This window comes from Rhinolophus hipposideros (assembly GCF_964194185.1).
Source record: "Rhinolophus hipposideros genome assembly, chromosome: 8".
In the NCBI taxonomy this organism is placed as follows: Eukaryota; Metazoa; Chordata; class Mammalia; order Chiroptera; family Rhinolophidae; genus Rhinolophus; species Rhinolophus hipposideros.
This window is the reverse complement of record NC_138054.1, coordinates 56,601,585-56,626,096: the sequence shown is the minus strand read 5'-3', so window position 1 is coordinate 56,626,096 and position 24,512 is coordinate 56,601,585. Positions and strand designations below refer to the sequence as shown.

At 48.5% G+C, this 24,512-nt stretch overlaps 1 protein-coding gene across 2 annotated transcripts; it reads right to left on the bottom strand.

The window, feature by feature from the left end:
- Positions 1-4,352: 4,352 nt before the first annotated feature.
- Positions 4,353-12,667, bottom strand: PARS2 (prolyl-tRNA synthetase 2, mitochondrial). 2 transcript variants are annotated; one of them, XM_081054849.1, is made up of 3 exons: positions 12,609-12,665; positions 10,982-11,068; positions 4,353-8,312 (listed from the first exon to the last, which is right to left on the bottom strand). In XM_081054849.1, exons 2-3 carry the CDS (start codon positions 10,983-10,985, stop codon positions 6,865-6,867), a joined length of 1,452 nt encoding a protein of 483 aa, XP_080910975.1. In that variant the 5' UTR covers positions 10,986-11,068; positions 12,609-12,665; the 3' UTR covers positions 4,353-6,864. The 2 variants fall into 2 exon arrangements, with proteins under 2 accessions (XP_080910975.1, XP_080910976.1); XM_081054850.1 differs by lacking the exon at positions 10,982-11,068 and having other exon boundaries at positions 12,609-12,667.
- Positions 12,668-24,512: the final 11,845 nt, after the last annotated feature.

The window sequence follows — 24,512 nt, the reverse complement described above, 5'->3', positions numbered from 1 at the left end:
CTTTGGAGGGCAATTTGTTGTGGAATATTGACAAAGCACCAAGCAGCTTTCCTTCTAGGTACAGGTCCCTGCCTGTGGCTTGTGGCCAGGAAGCTGGTCAGGCCTCCTAAGCCTGGCTGAGGCCACACTGAGGCCGTTCTCCCTCACTCCCCAGCTGGAGACTCCCGCTTGGCTTTCTGTAAGAACTCAGCACTGTGTGTGAGACGCCTGACACTGAGTTAGCAACCACCCGAGCAGGCATGGCACGGTTCCCTGTAGCAGTCACTTTCAGCCATCTCTCTCGGGGCAAAGCAGGTTCCAGTGTGCCGCCTTACTGATGACCCTGCCCTCTTCTCAACACTGGGATGAGGTGCCACGAGAGCAGGTTGGACATTCAGGAGTACGCACCTGCCAAGGCTCACCATGCGACCTTCATCCCCATCGCCCAGCCCTGATGAGGCTCCTGGCAGGCCAGGTCATCGGCCAACTTCTGCTCTCCCTTCAGTCCCTGCCCCTCCTTCCAGCTGGGGGGGGGCAGAGGAGGGAAGGGGAGAGATGGGACTTAGAATGGCAGACTGTTAGATCCGAGGTAGGCCCGGGGGCTGCTGACCTGCTGGGACTGAGGGGCTGCACTTGGAGCCGGCTTCATCTGGACAATGATGCACCATAACCACCTCGGAGGCGTGGCCAGGGCGCTTCTGTGCGGGTGCCACGGGCAGGGCGCCTGGTACCTAATTATTCAGTAACTAGCTCTTAAGCAGATTTATCCAGGCGCACACTGTGCAGACTGGCAGCACTAGACCAGTGGTTCTCAACCAGAGCCAATTTTGCACCCCCGGGGACTTGCCAACATCTAGAGACAGTTTTGGTTGTCACAACTTGGGACACTACTGGCATCTGGTGGGCTGAGACCAGGGGTGCTACTAACCGTCCTACAGTGCATAGGACAGTGCCCCCAAACAACGAATTATGTGGCCCAAATTGTCAATACTGAGTTTGAGAAATGCTGCCTCAAACCTCCCGGATGAGCTCAGTGGGCAGGGGACAGATGGGGATTCGTCTGAGGGCCCAGGCCTGACACATTAAGCTCAGTGCGTGTGAGTGTGCTAATGAGTGGATGGATGAAGGAACTAATTAATGATAACAAAAATGAACCCGAGTCCTGTTCCACAGCCCCACTTGCACACACACACGCATCAGCAGTGGCGTTCCTGGGCCCAAGCCCAATGTGGCCGCCTTACACCTCCAGGAAGGCTCCTGGCCTCCCAGCCCACAGGATCTGCCTCCAGGGGGTGGGGAAAGGGCCCTGAGTGCTCCCCGTCCTCAGGGGAAGGCTGGTACGGCAGGGATCAGTGAGGGACAGACGGCTCAAGAGGCAGATGAGTTCCAGGTGAGGCACGTGGGCTTGGCCGTAACCTGGTGCCTCTCAAGTCACCAGTCCATGCCTGAGACTCAAGCAGAACCAGAGTCAGAGCTCCCACAAGGATTCAACACGGCCCCACCTCATTTAACAGATGGGGAAACTGAGGCCCAGAGAAGGAGGGGCAAGGGCAAGACACCAGCATCCTGGGCATCCCTAACTCAAGGCAGAGCCCCTCCCACCACCCGGGGACTCCCTCCCTACAGGACCAGCGTGTGGCCCTTCCCAGGGCTGGAATCGATGGAGGTGGACCACCTGACTACTGTCTGGTTACCTTGACTTGGGCGGCAGCTGGAGAATTGGGTGGGGTGGTCCCTTAAGCCACCCCTGCAACACTGCTTGCTGATAGTGCACAGGGGCAGACAGGGAACTGAGAAAGATTATGATGGCGATCAACACCGTTCTGGCACTGCCAACTGTGTACTGCAATTCTCTGATTTCATTCTAACACCCACTCTCAGGTCTAGGATCCCAATTTTATAAACAAGGAGATGGGGACATGCAGGCTCACGTGGTGAGTTGTCAGAGCCAGGGTTGGAGTCCAAGCATCGCACTCCAGAGCCCACCTGCCTCCTCTTGTGTTCCTTTCATTCTGTTTGCTTTACAGACATTTAACCAGCAACAGCCAAGGGCATCAAGGCCCCTCTGCCTTGAAGTGCCTCAGGCAGCCCATCTTCCAGGTCATGCTGGTGAGTGGATGTCATAAATCTAACCCTGGGCCGGAAACTGCCCCAGTGAGAGAAATATACAAGCCAGGCTGTCCATGCCCCTACTGCGTCCCTGGTGGTTCCCCATTCCCTCATCAACACTCAGTGTGGCGTCCAAGGCCCTGCAGGGTCTGGCCTCTCCCCACCTCTGCAGCTTCCTCCCTCTCCTACGTTCTTAGCTCAGCCATCCTGGACACGTTTCAGCTACGGGGCAGGAGGGTGCAGTGGCTCAGTATGGGCTCTGGAGCCAGGCTGCCTGCTTTCCAAATCCAGCCCCACAACTCAGCTGTATGGCCTCCAGCACTTTGCTCAGGCACTGTGCCTGTTTCCTCATCAACATGAGCATGACAATATCACCTACCTCACGCAGATGCTGTGAGGATTAAATGAATCATATGAAGCCCACGTAAGTACTGAGGGCTCAGTCTGACACATTTTTTTGTTCTTCAGTCTTGCCATGCTCTTGCTTTGGGCCTTTGCATAGTCTGTTCCCTCTGCCTGGTACATTCTTACTCCCATTGGTCACCTTCCTCCATGCCCAACTGTTTCTTCCTTTATTTAACACCTAGTCTTCAATCCAGGCCTAGCTGCCTCCTCTAGGAAGCCCTCCTGGCCCCTTATCCCACATGTCCCATGGTCCCTGCACTATCAATACACTTCATCACACTGCATTGTACTACTTGTCTGTTTACTGGATGATTCCTCACACTACTGTGTAAATTGAGTCAGGGACCCTGAGCTACACACTTTTGTATTTCTGGGACCTACCATAGCACCTACTTAACACATAGTAGGTGCACAATAAATAATTACTGACTGATGACACGGAGGAAGGCGTGATGAATTCTGAACAGATCGGGTGGAAGCCACCATACATGATAGATGTGGGCCATGAAGTTGAAGAAGGAATTGCAGTGGAGTAAGTGGGAGGGCCTTCAAGCAAAGGCAAGGAGCCTTGAAAAGGCGCATTCCAGGGGTAGTGCGTATACTGGTCTGCCTCAGTAGTGACAGCTGCCACTCATGGAGCACTTAGGATATGCCAGACAGCGTTCCAGATGCTATGTGGACTGGCTCAATCCTCCCGACACCTCGAGGAGGCAAGTAGTTTTACTGAGACGTGTGGCACAGAGAGGGTAGGTAACTTGTCCAAAGTCAGCCAGCTAGTGAAAAGTAGAGCCAGCACTTGATTTCAGGACTCCCTTAAACCCTTCACGAGATATTAACAAGACTGGGTCCCTGCCTTCAAGGAGTTGGCAATAGACCCAGCAGCCCTTGCCTGCTCACTCCAAGTTTATGGTTAAGTCTTGGCATTCTGTGTCATGCAATGTCCCCAGCATGGGTAGAAGAATCCAGTCTGCAGAAACCCCTGCCGGAGCCCATAGCCGAATCTCCACAGCACCCAACACCCTACCCATGGGGCTCCTGTCTGCCCACGAGCTTTCTGGGTGAGCTTGAGCAGTAAGTTCTACCCTTGTCAATGGGGCATCCTCGGTTAGCATGAACTGGTAAATGGCTCCTCCTCACTGTCCTGGCCCTACAGTTTTAATTAGCCAAGGGCCATTAAGCGTTCACCATGGAAGCTTATTAGCAGGCTTGAGAGCAGCTGGTTTAACAGGAGGGGATAACATGCCTGCACCAAGGTGGTGTCTGAATGTGGGGAGCCTAAGGGTGCCACCCCCTTATGCTGGCCCACATGTAGCATTCACCCACTTACTGCAAAGGGCTAACTGGCTTAGGGGTGGCCGGATGGTTCTGTTGGTTAGAGCACGAGCTCTGAACAACAGGGTTGCCAGTTCAATTCCCACATGGGCCAGTGAGCTGCGCCCTCCACAACTAGACTGAAGACAAAGAGCTGCCACTGAGCTTCCGGAGGGGCGGCCAGATGGTTCAGCTGGTTAGAGTGCGAGCTCTGAAAAAATGGGTTGCTGGTTTGATTCCCGCATGGGATGGTGGGCTGTGTCTCCTGCAACTAAAGATTGAAAACGGTGACTGGACTTGGAGCTGAGCCGCGCCCTCCACAACTAGATTGAAGGACGACTTGGAACTGATGGGCCCTGGAGAAACACATTGTCCCCCAATATTCCCCAATAAAAATTTTTAAAAAAGTAAATTGGAAAAAAAGGGCGAACTGGCCTAATATAAAGGCAGCTGCCGCTTACCAAGCACCTGCTCTGAGCCAGGCGCTGCTGTCCCCATTTTACCAATGAGGCACAGGGAGTATGAGGAAGGTCAGACGTGCACAAGGTCACATGGCTATCAAGTGGCCCAGGCAGTGGACTCGAGTCTCTAGTCTGGGTCACTGTGATGTAAGCCATTATTTTATTTATTACTATTTATGGTTTGTTATCTATTTAAAAATCTCCAAAGGCATCAACAGGTCTCTAACATAAAGCCTATGGTTGTTTTAACTATACAAATTAAGAAGTCCTGCCATATCACTTACAAAGTTTATATATACGAGGTGTGATTAAAAAATACGGTGAATGTTTAAATAAAATGTATTACAGTAAAAGACACATTGCCATCAATCCCCCTCAAAATACTCCCCCTCGCTTCAAACACACGTATGCCTTTGTGCTTGCCACTTTCTGAAGCCGTTCTGGAAGTCCTCTTTGGTGAGTGTCTAATTGCACTGTTGTTGCTGCCTCGATGTCCTGAATTGATTCAAAACGTTTTCCTTTCAAGGTCGTTTTGGCTTTGGGGAAGAGCCAGAAGTCGCAGGGTGCCAGATCCAGTGAATAAGGTGGATGAGGACACATTGTAACATTTTTATTTGACAGAAACTGCTATATACCAGAAGCAATGTATGACACGGAGTGTTGTCATGATGGAGGATGAAACTTGGCCCATTTCTCAGGCCATTTTCTATGCACATCATATCTTAAATGCTTGAATAAGCCCTTATAATATTCAGAGTTCACCATAGTGTTCCTGGGTACAAACTCAGCTCACACAATTCCACAAGATCAAAGAAACACAACATCACCTTGATGTTACTCATAAACAACCAGGTTATTAAAAGCAGAGAGTTCACATCAGTCTGATAATGTACAACCGAAATTACACAAAGAAATGCTGAACTACAAAGTGGGCCCAGAGAAGGCAACTGCCTGCATACCAGGAGCTCTCAATCACTTTCCACATAATTAGAATTATCCAGAGAGCTTTAAAATCCCCGACAGCTGGCCACACTCCAAACCGTAACAGAACCTCAGAGTGGGAACCAGGTGATTCCAACGTGCAGCCAAGGGTAAGCTCACCTGCCTCATAGTCCGGCCTTTCTAGGTCTGCTCTCAGAATCCACATTCCCTGGCTTGCATGCTGGGCCCCAAGCTCCAGCGGTAGGCCTGGGAGCCATTAGGGGTTGGCATATGCATTCATTAGGAAACCTGACGGTGTACGCTTGGCAGTGGGGTTACTCAGGCAGTAACAGCAGTGGCAGTAACAAGCTGCTGGGTAGCTGTGTGGCAGGTGGAACAACTGGTCAGGACACTAGGAATCAGCCTAGGACTCTGGCCACGGGCAGCTGACCATCAACTACAAGAGGCTGCCCACCAAACAAGGACAAATCCATCAGGGCCGAACAGGAGAGCGCGCGGGAGCCAGAGGGAAAACCACTTCCAGGAGCTGTCAGGCATGTTTTCCAGAGGTGGTGGCTTTCAGCTTGCCCTCGATAAATTCTTGTTAGATTCGGCCATGTCGAGACCTGATCTGGTGAATAGGAGCGATGGAAGCAGGTGACACTGCAGTGGTGGCTCGTCTGCTCCTAGTTTTCCACACAATTCAGGCAGAGACCGTCATATTCAGCCCTGTTGTGACTCTAGAATCCAACTCTGCACTGAGGACAAGGTCACCGTGGCACTTGAAGTCTGTTATACCTAATATTTGTGGAGAGAAATGTTTAGAACACTTTCCCAGCCACTCATTTTTCTTTTCCGAGTGGAGTGAGAAATGGTAGAAAAGAAAGTCTCAAGACTGGAAGGCACTACACTATTTAGATGGCAGGTGTCACCGTTGTTTCAAATGAACATGCAAAGCTCATCCCAATAGTTTGACTTTATTCAATTGATCCAACCCAATCTCAGTGCAGAGCCACCGAAACAGAGCCAGGTCTCGGGGGTGGATTGGGGGCCATTAGCTGATTATTTCAACTTTCTGTGTAGCTTAGACTAAGGAGGATCAGAGGAAGCAGGTTTGTCATGAACCGCTCATGGAACCAGCCCGTAACAGACGTCTGTCTGTTAAGAAATCTACAGATCTAGTTCCATCTTCTCGTGTCACAGGTGGGGAAACAGGCCCCGGCAGGGGGACAACATGTGCAAGGGGAGGAAGCTGGTGAGCCTGCTCCCAGGCCGTATGCAGCGAGTGGCTTGTGGTCAGGCTGTCGGAGCTGAAGGGCCCTGGCCATCAGCCACTCCCATGCCACACATGGAAAACTCAGCTGAGAGAACGGAAGTGACTCTCCCGATGGCCAAGACGAGAACTCTGCTCTTTCTTGCCTCTCTGCCTCCTACCAAAAGCTTCCACACCGGCATATAAGAGGAATGGTATATGGCAGTATGGCGGGTCCAGAGAAAGGGGCCAAGTTAACGACTTTAAATACAAATAGTTTGAACAAACTACTGGGTAAAAATCGGTGTCCCTACCATGTTGTCACCTTCCAGGAGCTTCGCTGTTTCTGCAGAGACTAGGCCCAGAAAGGAGCAAAGGAAAAGGCAGCGTTAGAATGAAACTCCAAGGCAGGGGTGGAGGGGGCATCTAGACAACCTGTACTTGGCTCAGTAATTCCACGACTCCTTCTGTAGTGAGGAAGACCACCTCCCCAGTGTTCTGGCACCAAACCTCAAAGCGGGCAGGGTCCTCCAGGGCCCTCTTGCCAGCAATGATCACAAAGGGGTAGCCAAATTTGTTGGCGTCCTTCAGTCTGTTTCCAATGGTCAGGTGGGTCCTGTCATCCAGCAGGATCTCCCCTCGCAGCTGTGGCACCGCCTCTGTGATGTGGTCGTACAGGTGCCCTGTGAGCTCTATGGCCACCTCCTCCCTACTGCCCTTCTTTGGGGGGATGAGGCAGACTTGGTAAGGGGCCAGAAGGCCGGGCCAGCGAATGCAGTCTTCTGTGGAGAGCACCTCGATGGCGGCAGCCAAGATCCGCGTCACCCCCAAGCCATAGCACCCCATTTCAGCCAGGGACGGTTTGCCGTGGACGTTGATAAACTGGGCATTGAAAATGGAGGAGTACTTGGTGCCCAGGTAAAACGTGTGCCCCACCTCAATGCCTTTGGTTTCGGTCAGTGGTCCCTGGCAAGCAGGGCAGTTCTTTTGTGACAAGTCTAGTGTCTCCAGGTTGGCTGAGAAGCTGCAGCTGTGACAGACTACAAACCGGTCCTCTCCAATATCCACGGGTAGCTGGAACTCATGAGACATCGTGCCCCCGATGCTACCCACGTTTGCCTGGACCTTGACACAGCGCAGCCCCAGCCGGTCAAACAGGCTGTCATAGGCATCACACACCAGGCTGTAGGTCTGCCGGGCGGCCTCTGGGGAAGAGTCAAAGGTGTACATGTCCTTCATGTAAAACTCTCGGCCACGGAGAAGACCAAAGCGGGGCCTGGGCTCATCCCGAAACTTCCTTGTCACCTGGTACAGCAGGAACGGAAGCTGCTTGTAGGACAGTGTCTTCTGGGAGGCGACCAGGGCTGTGATGGCTTCCTCGTGAGTTGGTCCTAAGCAATATTCCTTGCCGTGTCTGTCTCTAAGTCTTAGCAGCTCCTTGCCCATCAAGTCCCACCGGTTGGTGGCTCGCCAGAGCTCTGCCGGGCTGAGACTGGGCATGTTGACCTTCTGCCCCCCAATGCCCTGCATCTCCTGGTCTATGACCCGCACCAGCTTCTCCATGGCACGGACGGTGTACGGCAGGAGGTGGTAACAGCCAGAGCTGGCTGGGTGGATCAGGCCTACCTGCAGCATCAGCCGCTGGCTCTTACAGGTCAGGTCACCAGATCTGTCCTCCAGGGAGAGCACCTGGTCTTCCCGAAGGTTCTGGGGCTGGAACACTCGGGACATCACCACGCGCTTCCCTCTCCCTGGGGCACAGTGGTGAAACCTGCAGGAAACATACCCGGAGCGCTGGTGGCTGCAGGTGGCCAGTGCTCTGAATCTTGTCAGCAGCCCTTCCATGACACTCCGGCACAGAGAAGTACTTGTGCCTGGAGAAAAATGAGTCGTGCACAAATAAGTGTTAGCTGTCTGCTGACACCATAAAGTAGCCAGCTCAGCCGGGTCTCCAACAAACTTCTAAGACAACCACTGATTCTGCAGATGCAAATTCTTTCATTTCTAATTTTCTAACAGATCCAAGTACTACTTCTATTACTTCTTACTGCCATGTTAAAAAAAATCAGTATTTTCTCACTTACAAAAAAAAATAACAGCATTCTGCGGAGAGACGTGAATGGGTGGCAAGTGCACCCTGCACTCTGGAACCAGACAGCCTGGATTCCAGCTGAGCGTCCCGCTGGTGGCGCTCTGTGTAGCTTGGGACATGTGACTTAACCTCTCTGTGCTCAGTTTCTTCTTCTCTTAAATGATAATACAATAGGATCTACCCTGTAGGTTTACTGTAGGATTTAGAAGAGTTATAAAAAGTTATCAGAACAATAGCTGGCACATTCTATGAGCTCAATTGATGTTTGCTATTATTATTAAAGAAAACTGGGAAAAAACAGAAACAAAAAGGAAAGCAAAGCAACTACAATCCCCTGGCCCAGAGACAACTGCAGCTGATGATCCCTCGTTTCTTTTGCCAGCCCTGTCCTTTGCCCACCCCACTTAAATGTCAAACATTGTGTGCTTCTCTCTCTCTCTCACACACTCACACACACACACACACACACACGTGCACGCCCTGGTCAGGCCACGCCACATGCTAATGATTCCATGTCAATATCTCCACTCTGTACATGTCTCTCAAGCTTCAGACCTCCTGGAGAACACACTGCATTTCAAAGTCAGCACCTTCCCCCCAAACCCACCCCCCTCCAGTGCAGCCTACCCCTCTGAATGGTACTGCAAGCCACCCTTTGCCCAAACCAGAAACCTGGATTTACCTTTTCCATCCTTCATGCCCCACATACACCAACCCTCTTGGCCCTGTCATTTCTACCTCTTTACTTGCTGTTCAATCTGTCCCTTCTCTCCCCCTCCACAGCCTGCACCCAGGTCCAGGCCACCAGCATCTCACCCGACTACTGCTAACAGCCTCCTCACTGGGCTCCCAGCTTCCATCCCCTCCCTCCTCCAATCCAGTCTCCATGCTGCAGCCATAGGGGCACTTCCAAAACACAAACAATAACAGACTGTCTTGCTTAAAGTTCTCCAACAGCTTCCTGCTACCCTTAGAATTAAGTCTCAGCTTCTGATCTTCATGGTGCCCACGGCCCCACGTGAGCTGGCTGCTGGTCCCCTCTGGCCTCGTGTAACCATTGCCCTCTGCACCATGCTCACTTTTCAACACAGTCATCTTTGCAGGCCAACATTTACGCATGCTCCAGGCTCAGGGTTACCATCCTGTCCTCCAGGACGCCTTTCCTGTCCCACCTCCCAGAGACCAGCTGCTCCTGCAGCAGTCCATGTGTCTCCAATCACACACCAATCACTCTTGGAATGACTGCTCATTGGGCCGTCCATCTTCCCTCAGGCACTCTGCTCTGTGCGCGCAAGGACCACGTCTAATTTGCTCTCCACTCAGCACACAGTAGGGGCTTACTAGACACTGCCTGATGAATGAGCACGTAGGTATCTTTATTTTACCAAATATTCACACATTTCTAATGGCAGTACAACATTTCACTGATTGACTATATTGAGAACGATTCTCCTACTACCAGCGAGTAGTTGGTTTTCTCCTTTATACTTAATCTACAAAGAACAGAAGGCTTTTTATATATGTATTTGTTAGGATTTTCAGGAATGGAATTACTGAGTCAAAGGGTATAAACTTTCAAGGTTCTTAATTTATATTGTCAACTTTAGTGAGCACCTCTGATTTTCAGTATATTCCATAGAGCAAAGCTCTCCTGCGGTATGCTGAGAATGGGTTACTGATTTCTCTCAGCTCTGGAAAGTTGGAATCCCCAGGTGGTTACCCCCAGCTTTCAGCCTCAAGTCCTCCAGCTGGTCCTCTCCCAACTCAGGCAGCTTCATCCATTTTCCCTGTGCGCTGTACAAATATTATCATTTCCTGTGTGGCCTATGACCTAAAAAAGGTTGGTAGGCACCGCTACAGCTTCCAGTGTGACTGCACAGAGAAGAGTGGGCCCTGGAGGCAAGGTACCTGTGGTTCACACCTGCCTCCACTACTGGAGGGCCCACCTCAGGCCAGTGGCCCAAGCCAGAAATGCCTTCACCTTTGGCTCCTTCTAAAGCCAATGAGTCTTTCTCCATGATTACTCTCAGGTCCACCCCCTTATTTCTGTCCCTATGGCCTCCGCCTTGGGTTGCCCCTCAATACCACTTGCAATCTTACAGGCGACCAGCGGTTCTGAAACTTAAGTAAGCATCAGAATTACCTGGGGTGCTTGTTAAAACACTGACTGTGGAGCCGCGTCAGAAACTGATTCAGTAGGTCGGTGCAGGCAGAAAACCTATATGTCTTACAAGTTCCCCGGTGATGCTCATGCTGCTGAGCCCGGGACCACCCTGGGAGGAGCACCCTGGGAGGAGCACCCTGGGAGGAGCAGCACCCTGGGAGGAGCAGCACCCTGGGAGGAGCAGCACCCTGGGAGGAGCAGCACCCTGGGAGGAGCAGCACCCTGGGAGGAGCAGCACCCTGGGAGCACCACCCTGGGAGCATCACCGCAGAAGCGTAACTGCTCACCCATTCTGAGTTAGACTGTCAACTCCGTGCAGGCGCTAAGCATATTTATTTCATTCCAAGTTGTATCTGCAGCATCCAGAAGGGTGCCTGGACACAACGGACACTCAATAAATGTCTATCAATGAGGAAGCGGAATGATTCTGAACCCCGCCATCCAGTCTCCACATAACAGATATTTCGATCTGATCACTCCCGTTTATAATCCACTAATGGCTCCCCATAATTTTCTCAGAATGGTACCCAAGCCTCTTTATATTTTTACCCCAACACCCTTCTTTCAGCTTCTTATCCTACCTCTCCCCTAACATACCCCAAATTGCTCATCATTCCAGGAACAGGCAAACTTCCCCCCAGCAACTCCAATTCATCAATCAAGGTTCACTTCTTGCAAGAAGCCTTCTCCAACCCTTCCAAACAGATAGTCACTTCCTTTTCTGTGTTCCCACTGCAAACACCTCTTTCTAGAATACTGTACTGGAATAATTTTCAAACATGTTTTTGAGAAACTGCTGTGTGCCAGGCATTGGGAGTGAACAATGTTTCATGCCCTATTCCCCTGTTAAACTATGAGTTCCTGAGGTTTCCTGCATTTTTAGATTTCAGGGCCTAAGACAATGCCTAATATTTAGGCTGTTCTTGTTTGTCGATCAAACATATTAGTAAACGAAGAGCAAAGTGAAGGGGTGCAATGGGAAATTATCTGGATAATTTAAATAAGAGCCTTAACCCCTCTGTCCCTAGCCCCAAATATGTAACCGTCCTCACACCCCTCAGCTTACCCCAACAGGAGAATAATTATATTATCTCAATTTTTCCACAGACAATATCTTGAAAGCAATATAGTAACTAATGAGTCCTAGACCTCAGACTCTGGAAAAGAGCTTCTGAGTCATTCAGTAAATTTTTATAAAGCATCTACTCTGTCTTTCCAACACAGGCCTTTTTTTTTTTTAAGGTTCTCTATGGCCATGCAATCCAAGCAGGAAAGCTGTGCATAAAGCTATGCATAAGCCCTGCATAAAGTGCTTGTAACAGGGCTCGGTATAGAGTGTTTGCTATTATCATTATGCCCAATTCACAGAAGAGGGAGGCTCAGAGATGTGAAATCATTGTGTCGTGCGACATGGCGGAGCATAGGGCCACAACTGTAGGCTAAGTCGCTGCCTCCAATTCCCACGAAGTCTCCATCACGGACCATGTGCTTCAAAACACAGCAATGGAACTCTAGACCTAGTTCTATGAACTGGCTCGTCTTTCACTGGCTGGGTCACCCGGTCAAATGACTTTTCCGACCTCAGTTTTCCCATAAGTAAAATGGGAACGTTGACTCAGCCACCAGGTGATCCCTGAGGGTCTATATCCAGGGCTGGCACTTCTGGGAAAACCTGTGCCACAACAACCCGAAGTAGAGAAGGGGGGAAGTCCTGCCCTCAAGTTTTCCGCGGAGGAAATTGAGACTAGAAGCGCGTTCTCCAAAAGTTTAAGTGACTGTAACACCGCCCCAACCCAAGGACGGGATGCACGTGGGAAAGCGAACACCAGGATCCAGGGTCTCCGCGCCCAGAGCCCACTCTTTGCTCCATCGCCCCCTGCCAGTCCCTCAACCCTCGCGGTCACCCACACTCACCAATTGCTGTTCCGCAACCCCCGCGACCGCCAGGCCGGGCTACCGCTTCTGCGCCGGGGGGAGGCGGGGGGGCGGGTCCGCTAAAGCTCCGCCCCCTGCCCTCCTAGCCAATCACAAAGCCGCGCTCACGGGGACAAGCCCACCCCACTGTAGACACCAGTAAGAAATGTTCCGGAAGCTTAGCCAGGGAGAGAGAACCCAGCTGTCTCCAAGATCACAGATTGGCCTGGGCAGCAAGGAGTACATCAACGTCCCGGAAGTGCCCTCTAGGAGGTAGGGAGGTGTAACTCTATGATCAAAGCCGATTTTCCCGGTTCTGAGTCTGGTGTTCACGCCTGCTGCCTGGGCTCGCCCCACTGTGACGGTAGAACAGCCGGCCGGTGTAACCATGACAACAGTGGGCAATATAGTTTCCAAACCACCCTATTATTTTACAGGCTTTCAATTTAAATAAATTTAAAAATTTTAAACAATTGGAAAAAGTCACCTTTAGTACAAAACCCAAGACAGCCTTTATGCCACTAAATAAAGCTTTCACTCACAAAATATTTTTTGAGCTGCTACCATGTAACAACCACTGTTGTAGGAACTGGGAATAGTGAACAAAACAGACAAAATTCTCTGGACTTAATGTAGCTCATATTCTAGTCAATAAACCAACACAGTGAAGCTTGAGGGGAGGCTAAAGAACTCAGTAATAAAAGAAGTGGTATTTTAATGCAATTAACTTAAAAAAGTAATGCAAAATCCATGGTGAACAAATTATCCAAATTTTATATAAAGACAGGATCCACCAGTCAGATGCTGTTAAATACTATAGAGAAAAATTAGTTATGGAAGGGAACAGATTGGAGGTCAAGTGGTTGCAGTTTAAAATAGGATGATCAAGGGCGGGCCGGATGGCTCAGGCGGTGAAAGGACAACAACTTGACTTTAAAAAAGGCCTGGAAGTACACCCTGTTCCCCAATAAAGTCCTGTTCCTCTTCCCCAATAAAATCTTTAAAATAAAGTAAAATAGGATGATCAAGACCCGGAATAAGATTTTTACTGATATATCCCTTTGAGCAAGGGAAGTAAGAGAAAAAATAAAATGTGGGATAACATCAAACTAAAAAGTTTTTTCACAGCAAAGGAAACCATCAATAAAACAAAAAGGGATCCTACTGAATGGGAGAAGATATTTGCCAATGACATATCCTATAAGGCGTTAATAGCTCAAATTTATAAAAAAAAAACAACAACCCAATTGAAAAATGGGCGGAGGACATGAAGAGACATTTTTCTAAAAAGGACATACAGATGGCAAACAGACATATGAAAACATGCTCAACCTCACTAATCATTAGAGAAATGCAAATAAAAACCACAATGAGATACCACCTTACCCCAGTCACAATGGCTATCATCAATAAATCAACAAACAACAAGTGCTGGCACGGATGTGGAGAAAAGGGAACACTTGTGCTCTGGTGGTGGGGTTACAGATTGGTGCAGCCACTATGGAAAACAGTATGGAGGAATCTCAAAAATCTGAAAATGGAACTACCTTATGATCCAGCAATTCCACTCCTAGGTATCTATCCAGAGAAATCCAAAACTCTAATTCAAAAAAATGTATGCACCTCTATGTTTATTGCAGCACTATACGCAATAGCCAAGACATGGAAACCACCAAAATGCCCATCGGTAGAGGACTGGATTAAGAAACTGTGGTGCATTTATACAGTGGAGTATTAAGCAGCCATAAAGAAAAAGGAAATCTTACCATTTGCAACAATATGGATAGAGAACATTATGTTAAGTGAAATAAGTCAGACAGAGAAAGACAAATACCATATGATCTCACTTATGTGCAGAATCTAAAGAAAAGAATAAATTAATGAACTAATCAGAAACAGTCTCAGAGACATAGAGGAAAAACTGAGGGTTGCGGTGGGGATAAGGGGGAAGGTGAGGGGATTAGAAAGCACAGTCAGTAACCACAAGATTGCCACGGGGGTACAAAAGTCAGTTTGGGGAATGTAATCAATAATGTCGTAAAGATTTTGTAGGGTATCCGATGGACACTTGTCTCATTAGGGAGACCACCTCAGGGAAGACGTAGATGCCTGATCACTGCACTGTACACCTGAAGCTGAAGCTGAACAATAATGAATGTCAACTACAAGTTTATATATATATATATATATATATATATATATATATATATATATATATATATATACAACAAGTGGAGTACAGCATTAGGAATAGAGACAGTGGGAATGTAATGGCTGTGTGCAATATCAGAGGGGTAGTGGATCGGGGAGAAGGGTTGTCACTATATGGGGGATATAAATGATAAATGTCTAACCATTATATTGTTTTGTGCACCTGAAACTAATAAAAAAAATGTTAATAAAATAAAATAAAACAGGATGATCAAGAAAGCCTCATTGAGAAGGTGACATTTTAGCAAAGACCTGAACTGATGACAGAGCCTTGCAGATATCTGAGGGAAGAACGTCCCAGACATTGGGAACAACAAGTGCAAGTGTGCTGAGGTAGGAGCTGCATATCATATAACTCTATTCGAGTAATAACAGCTAGAGTTTATTGAGTGCTTAAAATGTACTGGACCCAATGCAATGCATTGGTGATTCTGATCGTGACCCCAAGAATCTCTCAGCCTGCCCAGGATCTGCCAGGAACAACACGGTGTTATCAGTGATGTAATGGGGGCTGAGTAACCTCTGGTGGGAAGGTCGAGAAGGAGGGCTTCACTGAGGAAGTGAGCTTGGAGCTGAGCCTGAAGGATGAGTGGGGTTCACCAGGACAAGAATGGCAATGGAGTAGAGAACGTCCAGGCAGTGGGACAAAACACTCACAGGCGTGGAATCAGAAATGATGAGCGGACGTGAGAGAAGCATGGGGACTGGGAAGGTTTATATCTTCATTTCCCACCACTCAACACAGTGCTTGACTCACAGGCCAAAGCAGTGGTTCTCAACTTTGACGACACTGGAATTCCATATGGCCCCCAGCTCTAGCCCCGAAATGCTGGTTATTGATCTGGGTGGGCCTGGGCATCAGTACTTTATAGTCCCCCAGAAAACCCTAATGTGCAGCCTGGGTGGATCTGCTGGCCCTGAAGAAAGGCAGAAAACCCGGTGCACGGATGGGGGAGATGGTAGATGCATGTTATCATCCTGGTCTTACAGCTGGGGAAACACAGCTTGGATGGACCACACAATTGCTATCTGCCCAACCACCTAGTTGGGTGCGCAGAGCTGGGCCGGGCCTGAGTGCTTTTGCTCTAAGAGTGTGGCTCAGCCTCTGCAGCCAGCACTGGGGTGGGGGCTTTCCCCAAGGTGTGCAATCCCAAAGGTTTTCCTGAGACAATATTCCCCATGCTTCTTCCTTCGAAAGAGGAGGTGTATAATCTTCGGTATATTTCGGGATCCAAAGCAGCCTTATAGTTCTCTGTGCTCCCCCATGCACATTATTACATCCCTTCCAATCCTGGAAAAGCCAACATCCGTCCTCTGCACCCTGAGGTGTTAATTATTTCTCAATTAGCAGTTCCCAGGCTGTAGCGCATAGTGGTGTGGAGAGTCCTAATGACTTGCTGTGTTTATACACCCCACATCTTCAGAACACTTTACCAATGGTAACTAATTAATGCTCACGACCCCCTTGGGAGGCAGGCTGAGAACTGCTGCATTTTACTTGGAGTTTGCAGGAGGCTCCATAGCCTGGAGCTGCAGAGCCTGCTCAAGCCAGCCAGGGTGAGAGTAGATTTTCTCCCCACTGAGAAAGTCCAGGGTGGTGGAGACCCAGAATCTAGCCCTATGGCCGATAGCAACTTCCTGTGGGACATGTCAATCAATCAATTGATCAGTCATTTATTGGTTGTGTTGATTTACAGAGCTCATTCATGGTAAAAAAAAAAAAAAAAACTCACAAGTTCCCTAAAACAAAACAAAAAATCCCACAGAGGCAAATTATTTATTCCTTCATTGTCATTCCAAACAAAGGGACCCCATACCTGCCTTGATGCCCTCCAGCACCATGCCTTTAGTGGTTTCCATTGACCTCTGGCCAGATGGGGAGCCCCTGGGGCAGGCACCGGTTTTGCTCTTTTCTATACCTTGAGCACAGAGCCTGGCCCAGATGGGGATTAGCAAAAGGTTTTGCTTTTTGTTTGTTGTTTTAATATATCAATCAATAAATGAATGGATGGTTTGTCTCTCCCTCAGGTCAGAGCTCCTCCAAGGACACACTGAGTCATTCCTGCATCCAGAGCCATTACCTGGCACAGGGAGGGGCTCTGAGTGTGAGTTGAATGAACAAGTGAAGGCAGATTTAACGGTGATTTCCCTGATCTCAAGTTGCTCATAACCTCCTGGAGAGGCTCCATCTCAAAGTGGTAGTCTCTGTAGCCTGAGGTAAGAAGCTATGAAGAGGGAAAAGCAAAATGCCAAGGGAGCAGCATTGCAAGGATGGGGATGGTGGGATCAAGGAAGGGGATGGTGGGATCAAGGAAGGCTTCTTGAAGGAAGGGACATGGAATTGGACTTTAAAGAATAACTAGGAGCTTCCCAGGCTGAAAAGGGGAGATAGAAAGACATTCTAGTCAGGGATAGGGGTGGGGAGTGGTAAGTCACAACTAGCTGTAAGGAAGAAGGCTTAAAGATACTTCTGGAGCACAAACACTCCCATGCATCATGGAAGCACCACAGGAAAGGCAGTGGGTGCCAGTGTGGCAGCCCCTGCTGGACCAGGCTGCAAGTTTCTCTTAATCTTTGAGGCCGGTGAAATTTTTTCTCTGAAGAATGATCCTCCCCTCCCCCCACAACATACACACATTTGTTTTGAGGCTTCGCGTAAAACAACTCCTTTTCTGAGAGAAATCCCTGGACAGTTTGCATTCCACTGTGCAGCATGTATTTGTCAAAATTTGCAAACAAGTATAACTGTCACTCCAGGAAGATGGCCACCTCCTCTGTTAGGGACACTGGCCAGTGTGAGAAGCAGGCCTATGGGCAATGGAAGGGTTTTACACCAGGGAAGGACATGGTCAACTGTGTTTCTTTGCCTGAATGGGGTGTGAACTGAGATGGGAAGAAGAAGATGGGGAGAGAGGCCAGATGAGAGACTCCTACGATGGCCAGACCGGGGCAGTGGGTAGAGGAGAGGGAACAGACTCCAGAGAGCCATCAGGACAGTTCATCCAGTGGACTCCTGAGCCCACCCCCACCCATTAGCCTAGAGTGGTCTAGATAGACTGGGCTGGAAATGGGAAGAAAGTCTTGAATTGGATCCTGCCCAGCCACTTCCTAGATATGTAACCTTGGGCCTGTTACTTCCTTGTTTCTTCATCAGTAAGACAGAAATCATAACACCACCACATACGGGTGTTCTGAGGGTTCGATGAGAAATGTAATTGAAAGCATATGGCCCATCCTTAGCCCATTCTGATTCGGGGACTGCATGACTCCCCTCACACACCATAAGGAGAGAATCATCATTTTGCTGCTTCCTCTGGTTTCAAAGGACTCCCACACTCTGCCCCTGTGTGGTAGGCCAATCCACTTCCATCTTCATGGGCCTCTTCTCCTTGGGCCCAGAGAGTACCACTTGTTTATTGGTTCAGAGCCTAAGCCTAAAATGATTAGAGATCACAAGGGGGCTGGGAAGGTAGGCCTCTTTTTTTTAATCAAGATTCCTCAGAATTGAAGAGTGTGGCCGCTAATCATTACCATCATCATCGTTCACATATATACAGCCCTTGCTCTGTGCCAGGAACAATATCAAACATTTTACACCCATGTCTGTTTAAGTCCTACAACAATCCCCTGAGGTGTAAATATCACTCCTATGTCCATTTTGCAGATGAGGCAACCAAGGCTTGGAAAGATTGGTTAGCTTGTCCATGGTCAACACAACTAGTAAAAGGGGAGAAAAGATTCATCTCCAAATCTGTTTGGTGCACAGCCCAATCTCTGCTCCCACAGCTTCCAATGGCAACTTATTTGTATCAAATATGTGGTGACCCATAACCAAGGTTGTGGAGTTGTGGGAGCCATCACACAAACAGACTCTTTCCATTTGGCTGGGTGCTCTCTGTCTGGAAATCTGATCTTTATAGCCCAGCTCAGTGGCACCCTCTTTGGTAAGCCTTCCTTGACGTCCCCACTAGCACGGACTGCACTCTCCTCAGAATTTCATCTGTGTCTTTCATACGGCCCATTCACTCTTTGAGGTGTGTGACATCTGGAAGTGGACCCTCAATGAGGCAAGCAGACCTGAGTGACAACCCTTGCTTTGTCACCCACTTACTATGTACTTCTGCGTGAGATACTCAGCCTCCCTGAGGCTCAGAGCCCTCATCCTTAAAATAGTAGTGACTTCTCCCCCATAGAGTTGTGATGAAGATGAAAGGAGTTGGTTTAATGTAAAGGGCTCAGCACAGTGCCTGGCACAGAGTAGGTGATGCAGGACACACACAGTTTCTCTTCACCCTTACAGACTGCGAGCTCCCAGAGGGGAGAGGCCCTGTCCTGTTCATCACTAGCCCTGCCATCATAAGTCTGTTTACTATGTAAAAAGGTTTTGCACTTAGTAAATCTCAATTGCACCTAGTAAACATCAAGACTTATTTGCTGAATTAATGTCTTTCTAAATAATTCCCTCAATTCTCAAGAATGCCCTGCTAAAAATGCAACCAAATAAAACCTCAGCAATAGTTAACCCATCAACCAGCAACTTCCTTTCTGAGTACTTGCTTTGGGTTAGCCCTGCAGAACACTAGCACAGCCAGAAGAAGTCTGTGGCACAGCATAGGTGCCCCAGGACAGAGAGAATAATCAAAGGTCTGTGAGTTCTGAGTGTGACTCCAGCAGTTTATCTGGTCACTCTCATCTGTAAGGATGATGGAAACTGAGTTCCTTTTAACACGCCTTTGCCTTTTCTCTTTGGTACAGGATTTGAGTGAGGTGTGAGTAGAAGAGGTAGAGTTCATGCCTTTGAGGCTGGTGGCTTAGACAGAGGAATACAGCATTCGGATCCAGACAGACCTGGGTTTGCTTTTCACCTCCAGCATTTACTGGCTGTGTGACCTGGGGCAAGGGACTTGACCTTTCTGGTTTTTGACTCTACTACAGTGAGGTCACTAACCTTGAAATGCTGTGAAGGGCAAGCAAACAACATCACAGAATAACTTTGTAAACTGAAAGTTCTGTATACATATCAGTAATAGAAATATATTCAGATCATTCTTTTGTGAGATTGAGTGTGTAATGAGATGATGCCTTTTAAGTAATTAAATGGGATTATGTATGTAAAGCACTTGAAGGGTGCCTGGTACTTAGTGCTCAATATAGGATTAACTTTGTTAATACTCCAGTATGGCCCTTGGCATCTGCCGTTCCTCTACCCAGCAGCTCTTTCCTGCCACATCCACATGGCTCAACTGTCACCTTTGTAGTTAGGATTTCCTGACACCCTGTTTTTCGTAGCAATCCCCAGTCCAACCCTCCCCACCCCCGGCACATTTGATCCTCCCTGCTTTATTTTTTCTCCATAGCATTTATCACCACTTAGCATACTAAATATCTTACCTAGCTTTTGGTTTATTTGTGTTACCTCTCTCCTAACTCTAGTAGGATGCAAACTCCATCCAAAAGGGGAGAATTTTGTTTGCTTCGTTCACTGCGGTATTCCCAGTGCGCAGAACAAGGGGCACCAAACTTTGTCTATAAAGGGCCAGACAGTGAATATCCTATGCTTTACAGGACATGTTGTCTCTGTCACAACTACTCAACTCTGTTGTTATAGCCTGAAAGCAGCCATACAAGTATGTGAACAAATGAGCATGACTGGGTTCCAATGAAACTTTATTTACAAAAACAGGCGATGGGCCAAATTTGGCCTGTAGGCCATAGTTTGCCAACGCCTGGCCTAGATCTTTGCCTGGTACATTGTAAATGCTCAATAAATATTTGTTGAATGAATTAATTCGTGAATAAATTAATGAATGAGCATATGACACCTAGTACAGTGCCTGGTGCACAGCTGGTACTCAATAAATGCATATTCCTTCCTATTTTATAGTTGTTGAATGAACTCAAAAAGTCTGAAGGCTTTGTTAGAAATAAATCATAAAGATTTATTCAAGGGTCTTATAGTGTGCAAAGTAAGAACACAGCTAGGCAAAAACCCCTTAAGTGTTCTGAAGAAGAAAGGTTAAAAGTTCTTATATAAAAAGTACATTCTTGAGAATTATCTGTCCTGCATTCTTAGCTCTAGGATTGGTCCAGGATGGTTATCAGTCAGATGTCAGGGGTCCAGATAATGGATGTCAGGTGGTCTGGATATGTGAGTCTATCAGGGAGTAACCAGAGGGTTATCTGGAGGTCTGGTATCTGTCCAGAGGTATATCCAGGCATTGACGCAGGACTGGAAAGTCTGAAAGGTTTAAGTTCCCAGGCTAGTTAAGTGACTCAGTTTTATGTATCCCCTATCTTCACTCTTTCTTCATACTTAACAAATACAACAAATAGACCATGATGTGTTGTATTAAAGGTACAAAGAAAGTGCCAAGGGAGTACTGAGATAGTGGAGCTCTTCTCTTTGGATAAATTAGGACTTCAAGGGTGTCTAAAGTTGGGCTTCCCCAGAAGCAGCCCCTGAATCAGAGTCTAAGACAAGCAGTTTATTTGGGAGGTGATCTCAGGAACCACTGTTAGGGGAGTGGGAAATGAGTGAGGGAAGGGTGGGCATGAGTACAGGGTGTGATCATGATTGAGCTGGTTATTACTATGGGCAATGGGCTTCAATCCCAATGGGACCTCTGGAGGAATATGGAACGTGCCTCAGAATTATCCTATCCCCACCCCCTTCCATGAAGCTTAGGTATTCTCTAACTTCCTTTCCCCAGCAGTTGAAGGCTGCTCCCAGGGGTATCGACTACCCAGTGCTTCCAGTTGGGTGGATAGAGGCAGGTGCTTGCAGGATGACTTCAGCAGGTATCTGGTAGGTGATGGGCACGCACTGAAGTGATACTGTTTTTAGGTCTTTGGTGACCAAGGCTAAGCCTAATCCTAACTGGGATAGCCGCTAATAACAGTTCCAGCAGATGGAGCATTTTCTGTCCCTGCACCCAGTTAGAAACCCTCTGAAAAAGACTCTGATTGGTCCAACTTATGGTCAGATGGCAGGGTATTATGACTGGCAGCCCTTCCAGTGCCTCGCAGAGTGGGGAGGGAATAATTCCTAGCCCAGGAAGAAGAGATGTGTTATTCTTAGCAGAGAGGGGCTCTGGGCAGAGGAAACAATAGATCTCCACCATAAATACAGAGGTCCTTTTGTTTGTTTCTTTTATTCTGTGAATGACAAATAAAATTCACAGCCTCAATTTAATGAAAGAATTTACATGCCAAAATTGAACAAGAGCTATTGCCAGGTTTGGAAAATAAACATGGAAAATACATTCAGATTTTTTTTTCTAATTGTTATTGGGGAACAGTGTGTTTCTCCAGGGCCATCAGCTCCAAGTCGTTGTCCTTCAATCTAGTTGTGGAGGGTGCAACTCAGCTCCAAGTCCAGTCACCGGCAACCTTGTTGCTGAGAGCTCACGCTCTAACCAACTGAGCCATCCAGCTGCCCTTCCAGAAGCTCAGGGGCAGCTCATTGTCTTCAATCTTAGTTGTGGAGGGTGCAGCTCACTTGCTCATGTGGTAATTGAACTGGCAACCCTGTTGTTCAGAGCTTGTGCTCTAACCAACTGAGCCATCAGGCCGCCCCCGATTTGATTTTTACCCTCTTCTTTCGCCTCCCTACCCCACTCTGGTTCAAGCTGTTGTTTCTCAGTCTAGTTGTGTAGGACACAACACAGCTCCCTGGCCCATGCTGGTATTATGAGCCTTGCGCTCCCCGTGCCTGAGGCAGTTGGTCGCCAGCTCACAGCAGCCCACGGCAGCTCACGCCCAGCTCCGGCTACTCACAGCAGCCCAGCTCCAGGGAGAGCCGTTGTGCACAATCTTAGCTGTTGAGGGCGCAGCTCACTGGCCCATGACCACATGAGCCACCAGGCCGGCCCCACCCCCATCCCCGATATTTTTTAGTGTCCAGTTTATAGACGAACGTATGTGATAGAAAAGAAAGTAATCATCTAAACCCCAAATAGTTAAAAAGCCATTCATTAGTACTCTTTAGCCTGCCTGCTATTCAAGGCAGTGGGGAGGGACCTTAGGAAAGTTGCTGAACCTCTTCAAGCCTCAGTTTCCTCATCTGTAAAATGGAGACAATGCTGATCATAGCTCATGGTCTTGTGAGGATTAAATAGGGTCAGGTGGATGAAACACATGCCACAGTTACTGGCCCATGGCAAGTTCTCAGTAAATAGTTGTGATAGTAATGATGATGACCGTGGTGATTTTCTTTGACTTCCCAGCTCAAATTGTTCTTTTGTGGCCACCTAGAGGCCAGCTGAAGTTTTGCCACAACTCCACCGTTGTTTGCTCACTACTGGTTGCCAAGAACATCCCTCCCCCCTCATCAAAATTACAGCAGTCATATTCCAAGCAAACCCGGGTCGTAGGAAAGATGCTCCGGGCAGGTGGAATAGGATGAGAAGAGGCAGGAAGCAGGAAGTGAGGGCTGGATAGAGCCCATGTGATGTGCAGCCTGGAATGGCTGCCCGTGGGGAGGAGCTGGGGGAGAAGGAAGGCGCTGGCTGTGTCTCTCACCCCATCAACAAGCCTTGACAGTGACTTCAGCCCATGGAGATGGGGAGGGTTTCTCACTGGAAGCATGCCTGCATGCTGGGGATCTGTTTCTGTCTGCTCATTTTACCGCTGAGTTGTGAAGTGCTAAATGTCATTATCCTCCCCTTCCTTAAACAAAAAGAAAGTTAACAGCCTGAGAAAAGGAGATATTTCACTTCATTTGGCATCCAGCCACCATCATCCACACAGGGTGCTCCCTTGGGGTCTGATTAGGGATGGGAGAAGCCCTGTTCTGCTCGGCTTTCAGCTGCAAGCAGCCCCTCTGTGCAGGTTCCTGGGTGGGTGCCAGCAGCTGGAGGCCAGAGCTCAGCCTGGCTGTTGGTGGAGTAACTAGCCACCTTCTGAACAACTCAAACACTGAATAGGTGCTACAACAGAAAGCGAGAATGGGGCCAGAAGAAAGTGACTTGTTCAAGGTCACCATTATCCTTATAGTCTGTTCTGTGTGATCCCAGAAGCTGACCTTGAATCAGGAGATGGAAACCACAGAAAAGAGGATTTCGACTCAATAGAAGGACACACTCAGAAGACAGACTGGTTGAAAATGAATTGATTCCCTCCGGAGGCCATGTGCTGCCTGTCTGTCAGAGGTGTGAAAGTCGTTCAGGACGCTCACGGTTGAGAGGAGTCCTGCTTTAGATGGAGGGGCTGGAAGAGGTGATGCTTAAGGTTTTCCCAACTCTGAGATTCTAGAAAACTATAAATGAAAAAAAGCTCACCTGTTTTCATGATCTTTAACGTGCCTTGCTCATGCTGGCTAAACATGAGTTTCTGGTTGCCTGATGTTGGCGGCTAGATGTAGAGGAAGGAGTGGGCAGGCAGCTCGAGGTGTGATTTATCTTCATTACTCCGATTATAGGGTCACTGAGGCTTTTACTCGGCAGTGTTCCCCGACGGATACCTGCTGCTTTAGCGGTGTGACAGACAGTTGTTCTCCCAGCTGCCCAGTGGGCAGGGGTGTTCCACAGGGCTCAACATCGTAATTAAATAAAGATCAGCCAGCCACCCGCCTCCCCCTACCAGCCAGCCACAATCCTGGGGGACTGCCAGGCCTGCCCTCAGTGGTGGCTTGCTGAGGTGAGGTGGCCAAGGGCCAGGTTCTGAGCGCCAGGGATCGCCATCCTCTCCTCCCCA